Source organism: Nicotiana tabacum, chromosome 20, assembly GCF_000715075.1.
Source record: "Nicotiana tabacum cultivar K326 chromosome 20, ASM71507v2, whole genome shotgun sequence".
NCBI lineage: Eukaryota > Viridiplantae > Streptophyta > Magnoliopsida > Solanales > Solanaceae > Nicotiana > Nicotiana tabacum.
Window position 1 is genome coordinate 33,597,113 of NC_134099.1, and position 6,675 is coordinate 33,603,787.

The 6,675-nt window shown below is 29.6% G+C and overlaps 1 protein-coding gene and 1 long non-coding RNA gene across 2 annotated transcripts; one reads left to right on the forward strand and one right to left on the reverse strand.

Moving 5' to 3' along the window:
- Positions 1-272: 272 nt before the first annotated feature.
- LOC107803377 (uncharacterized) lies at positions 273-1,440 on the forward strand. Its single transcript, XR_001652008.2, has 3 exons — positions 273-574; positions 661-736; positions 834-1,440. It is a non-coding gene; the product is annotated as an uncharacterized LOC107803377 (long non-coding RNA).
- Positions 1,441-5,085: 3,645 nt separating this feature from the next.
- On the reverse strand, positions 5,086-5,999 carry LOC107803376 (germin-like protein subfamily 1 member 1). Its single transcript, XM_016627077.2, has one exon. It carries the CDS (start codon positions 5,968-5,970, stop codon positions 5,305-5,307), a length of 666 nt encoding a protein of 221 aa, XP_016482563.2. The 5' UTR covers positions 5,971-5,999; the 3' UTR covers positions 5,086-5,304.
- Between the last annotated feature and the right edge of the window lie 676 nt (positions 6,000-6,675).

The following is a 6,675-nucleotide window of genomic DNA, read 5'->3' on the forward strand; positions in this document are numbered from 1 at the left end:
CATCTTTTCCATGTGTTGTTTAAAATCATCATATTGTTCACATAAAGTTAAAATAATGCCATTTGATTGAAGAAGAAAGCTATAATGAGCTCAAAGAACTATAGGGCAATAAGCATTGCTAACAATCTATATAGTATATATAAAGGCGGGAAAAAGAAAGTTGACATGACATCTCTCTTAAGCTAGGATTACTATTTATCTTTTCTCTCATTTATTTGGCATTAGGATTACTATTTATCGTTTCTCTCATTTATTTGGCATTTTTTCTCACTTTTTCCCGTAGTTATTAATTTCTTTTTCTCTAAAAGATATGATCTTACATATTCTTTAGATTACAACTTTATCCATGCGTTTTGGAATAGAGTCATCACCAAAGGCTGCTCTTCAAATATTCGAAACGTCCTTTTTCCCTTCCCGTATTTAACAAGGTCATTAACACTAGATTTCAAAAGTCAATCAGTTCTGATATCTAATCATTCTTTGTTCCTATTTAAACGCACCTAACATTCAACGAAACTGTATTGCTTTCTTCTCTCAATGGAAGGCGTTTCTTTGAAACTTTTGCAACTTCAAGGTCTGCTTTCTTTCTTATATATATTCGGCTTTATACTAATTTTTTAATTTTTAATTAGAATAATGAAAATTGACTACTCTGGTTAGTTTCGTGTGATGCAGAGGAAGTACAAAATGAATAAATTAAAGGCAAAGCTCTTATTGCCAATTTCTAAACTTCAAGGTTTTCTTGCTTTCTTTCTTTTTCACATGTTCTGCTTACTATAAGTTTTAATTAAAAATAGTGAAAGTTGACTTTTTTCTTTAATTTATTTATGAAGATGAAGCACAAGATAAAAAGATGCGTCGCAATGAGAATGATTGATAGTAATGAAGCAAGTCATGAAGGGATAAACTTAACACAAGACTCTCGGTGTATTTACTTTTCCTTTTCCCTTTTTGTGTTTGGTCATCTCATATTGATTTAAATTGGTCGTTTTTTTATGTAATAAAATGAAGAAATTGTATTTTCTGGATTTGACGTGGTGCAGAGAACAATAGTATAATAAACTCATTTGTAATGTTTCTTGGATTTTAAAAATTCCATAAATGGGTTATTTTTCCTCTAATCATAAGTAAATAGAGACTCTATTCAAATGCTATTAAATCATTCAAACTTAGGTTAAGTTCTTTATATTTATGTGATGAATAAAACATACGGATAAAAGACATACACATAAGTTTACATTAAAAAGAAGAAGAAAGTTGATGAAAAATTGGTAGTAGGAAGTATCTCCAAAAAGCATCACCAGTTAAATACTCTTTTTTCGAGTACATGAATAATTTTTTGCATTTTGTTGTTGTGCTGTTGGGACTATCTCTTTTTATTTTAATCCTTTAACCTGTGTATAACAAAAAATATAGGTGCAATTTTTATTGATTTTTGGTTTGAAAATATTTATACTTGAAGTTATAGGTATGTATGAGTATATTATTTCTACATAGGAAACTTGTATATATTTATGTAGTTATTTCATATGTGTATTTCCAATGTTTATTGATACTTTAAATGTTATATATATATTCCTTTTACTGAAAATTATTATTTGTTGAAAATTGTTATTTGTTTTATCTGATAACCTTGCAACAAAAGGGTTGTTTCGTCAAGATAAGCTTCAATTGTGTTCTAGATTTACGTCTAGGTTACATCGTAAGTATTAATTTGAAATAATTAAATTCATACAATCTACTTTTAGATATTTATTATTTATTTTAATACAAGGTATGTAGAATATACTTTCCAAAAACAAGGAAGGTATTAAAATATTGACAAGGTAAGAGGCAACGGTTCTGCTAATATAAAAATTTGTATTTCATTTATATATTTTCATCTTTTAATATATGAATAATTATAATTTAACTATTTTTACTTTCATAATTAGTAGTCTTAAGCTAAATTTACTAAATTTAATTTTAGTTTGAGCCTTTTAAATTTTTATTGATATTTCGTTAAGTTTCTTAATTAGCTAAAACTTAAATTCATTGGTATTATAGTAAATTTACTAGTATTAAGGGTAGTTAGAATGACCAGAATTTTTTTAGAATATAAGTCAGTTTCTGATATTTGAATGCCAAAAAATATATTTTCAGAAAAATATTTTTCATTAAAAGGAACGAATTAACTTCTCATATATGGGTAGAAGGCATTTCGTTTACAACCAATACTTATACATTATTATCAATCTTTAATACTGATATTTTAACAAAATACCATTCAATTTGCTAACAATATTATCAATCTTTATTTTTCAGAAGATATATTTTTACTCCCTAAGTCAATAACCAAAACATCGAAAATATTTTTTGTTTTTTTTTTGTTAATGAAAATCACTTATTTTACAATTCCAACCTCTCTTGGATAATAGTAGACAAGTAATTCTTAATATATCTACTATATTATTAATGTGTATGAATTCAACAGTCCATTATCTTAGCAACAAGATTTGTAATTTCAAAAAACATGGATTTACGAGTCATGTTCATGTGGTTGAAACAGTGAAAGCATTGATACCGTCATGTGGCAGCTTAGAGGTTTTGGTAATTGCGCACTTTATTTATTTGCCTTTTTTTATATTGTTATAATTGTCAATAATTAGAATAATATGCATTTAAAATTCCTCATTTGGCGTCTCCTCACATGCTTTTGTATAATTTCAACAAAAACAAAATTAGAAGAGGGAATAAATTATTGGCCATATATTTGCTGCAGGTATCAGATTCGAAATATAATAATTGGCATTTATCATGCAATTTGCACATTAAAAATTTATACTCTGTCATTGTTGGAATATGAAGTGGCGCTGACCGTTATAGTGTAGATTTGTCTCAAAGAAGGAAATAAAATTTAGTCCTCTGGCTTTGTTCTGTTTTAATGTTCTGTTTATGGATGATATTCTTCAATGAAATGTATCATAATACAATATATGCTAATAATCCGATCAATGTATCATAAGAGTTTTCTTTGTCGTTCTTTTCTTTTCCGTCCGATGCATAAAGCATTCCACATTCATGCAAGGTCCAGTAAAAGGTCGCACCTCAAGGAGTATAATGCAGATAAACGGCTGCTTCTACGGCTCGAACCCGTAATCTATAGGTCACTCGAAGATTATTTTTCATTACTCCAAGGCTCTCCTTCTATTTGTCTCGAATATATTCAAACAAATAAAATATTCTCTTCATATGCTTAAGTTTTGATCGACATTTGATACTTCTTTTAGTGGGAGAGACTCCCTCCATCTAATTTTACTAGTTTGCTATACTAAAAATAAATGTTCACTTTTGCTTGTCCAGTTTGAAAAATCAAATACTATATATTATACCTATTTTACCCTTCTTATTAAGTACTATTTTTTTCCAGTTCGATTTTCCAACATATAATAAATAAGAATAATATAATAAAATTACTATATTATTTATTATTTCTAAAGGGGTTTGCCAAAGTCAATAAAGAACAAATAAATTTGGACGGAAAGAATAGTAAAATAGTAGATTAAAATAGTTGGGATAGGCGAAAGAAAGCATTTCCTGCATCATTGTCATAGTTTTGTTGTATCTCTATGTTTTCAAACTGAATAAATCAATTTAATAGCAAGTTACTACTTCCTTAACAAGATTGGTTCTTTTACTACTAAAAATAACTTCGCTATTCAAAACAAGCATTTTCATGGGCTAAACACATAAATATTATTTTGTTTTCTTTTTAGGGTGGTGGTGAGATTTAAACTCAAAATTTGTTGTCTAATTTCTAATTTCTAATTTCTAATATATAAGATTATATGACAATCTCATTTAAAAATCTAAGTTGCTAGAGAAATCCATCCTTTTATTTACTAAATTAAGTTTCCAACATGCCCCTCTTTCACATGCATTCCTGAATCTTTTTCATAGCCAAGTATCAGGGGCGGCTCAATAAACATGGAGGCCTAAAGCGAAATTTCAATGAGAGACATTTTTTTTATATATATAAAAAAAGTTCATATGTAATTTCATTTAAATTCTATATTTCTAGCTTTTCTTATGCAGAGTTATTAATAATTTTATCTAACTCATTTAATTTCTCTTGAGATTTACTTTCTAATTTAAGGTTTTTATTGTTCGCTAAAAATTTATCAACAACATATTTTGAGATTGTATTAAAGTTTCAACCTTTTTTTGAATTATGAATTAACAATCAAATTCTTTCTCAATTTATGATCTAGAAAATGATTCCCAATATATAAAAAAATTCTTAATTTATCATCAACAATCTAATCTTACTTAATTACTATGAAAATCTGTACTTTCTCATATAAAACACTGAATATTCTTTTAAAAATAAATTAATATATAGCTATTAGGAAATATTGGGGCCCCAAAAATTATGAGGCCAAAAGCAGCAGCTTTACCCTTGGGCCGGCCCGGCCAAGTATGCAAAGATTTTTTTGATAGTGGGTGATGGTAACACCTGAACACAAAAGCTTTGTCTTCTCTAATATTAATTTGAATTGTGAGACCATCTCATCAAAAGATTCTAACGCTTTAACAAATGGCATCAAAGTAAGCAATTTTTTCAAAATAAGAATTATGACACTCTGTTCAAGCGTTAACCTGCTGGTTTCAATTGGATTTAGTTCTGTTCAATAAGTTCGAATTATTTAGATATCCAGTCGAAGATCACTTGTTTCGTTTTGACAATATAAAGACAAGAATCTTGACAAAGCGATTATTGTCCCTATTTTGGTAGGCCTTGAAAATGAATATACATCCTTTAGATAAAAACGATTGTTAATTTGTTCGTATATTAAATCAATCATAGCTTGTAAATTCAAACTACTTCAATATTTCTAATTGGATTCTTTCATTTGATCACAAAGCATGAATTTAGGACATCATCTGTGTTTTTCCAATTTGAAAAACACTTTTGTTGTTTCTTAAATAAACCCACGAACAGGAACCATTTATACCACTAAATTCAATTTTTTTTAATTATAAATAAAAGTTACACATACAATTCTCCCACCAATTAGTCACCAACAGGAACCATTTGTCAGAGGCTGGCATGGTAATTTGTTCAATAAAATTAGTATAACACACATGTATGATGTAACCATAGGCAAGGCATTTTACAACCAAATCTAAACTATTTTTTTTTTTTTTTTTGGTTTTCCGAATAACTAAACAACCCTAAGCAAACTTTTACTCCAAAAATAAATAAAATTCTTTTGAAACAAAAATACCATATACACTCAACACTAGAAATATCAAAAGGCATAATCATCCTCCAAGGTTTGTTCTAATTCTTGTAATATCTTCTTGATTATTGATCTGAAATACCTTCTTGAATACTTCATCTGGCATATTTTGTTTCGTCCCAAATGCAGCAGGAGACGCCATTTGGACACCAGGATTCTGACTACTCAACCCAGACACAACCAATGCTTGCTCATTAGAATCCGTATTATAAAGAAATTGAATCAAACCTTTAGGAAAAACAAAACAATCTCCAGGTTGCATATTCTGAGTAAACAAGTGATTTGAAGTGTTGATAAATCCTACTAAAAGTGAACCCTTTATTAAAATAGCCACTTCTGAGGCTCGAGGGTGAGAATGAGGGGGCACGAGACTATTTGCATCGATGTCTATTCGTGCCATAGTTAGTCCTTGAGTGTTCAAACCTGGCAAATTGAAAATTGTAGTAAGTGTTACATTAAAACCAAACATTATGCTAATTTTACCAGGTTTGGATAAAGCTGATGTTGCAAAATGTGAAGTTTCTACATGGTCTGGATTGATACATGGCACACCATTGCAATAGAAATTTTCTTTTGTGGCTTTTTTGGTATCAGCCACACAGTAATCTTGGAGCGGATCTGGGTCGGATCCGACCAAGCCCAATACAATAAGTAGACTCATACTGAATAGGATAGTGTTAGTTTCCATTTTTATCTACACTTACAGATAATTTTGAACATTACTAACTAGTGATACATATATATAAGTTGTTGGTAAGTATATAGGATTTTGTCCAGTTGGACTAGAGATTGAGTAGCTTAAGAGCATTAGAGGAGGAAAAAACAAGGCAAAGCTGGGAATGATTGATAATGACCAGAAATAGAAAGTTAAGGGACCACAAAGGTAAAGTGCAAAGGTTTATAGGGTAGGGTATTTTTCGAATTTTAATTGGCCTTTTAGCAGACATTATAGGGAGAAATTAAAAAATAGCCAAATTTACAACAGGTCGTTCAAAAATAGCTCAGTTTCAAAAGTAATCGAAATTTAGCCACTTTTTATGTAAAGATAAATCTGAGCGAAAACACTGTTCAAAACCCGGAAAATACGCCAGTATATTAGACTAGAGTTCCAGCATAAGTATGCTTGAACTCCAGCATATTATACTGGAGTTCCAGCAAGTATAATTGTCCAGTATAATATACTATAGTTTGAAGCACCGGTGCTCCAGTCTCCAGTATATTATATTGGATTCAGCAAAGTATACCAGTCCAACATAATATGCTGGAGTTCATACACAAGTGCACCGAACTCCAGTATATTATGCTGGACCGGTCTCTGTTGCAGCAAAATAGTGGCTATTTTTCATTAACTTTGTAAACGCTAACTATTTTTGAATGACCAGTACGAAAACTG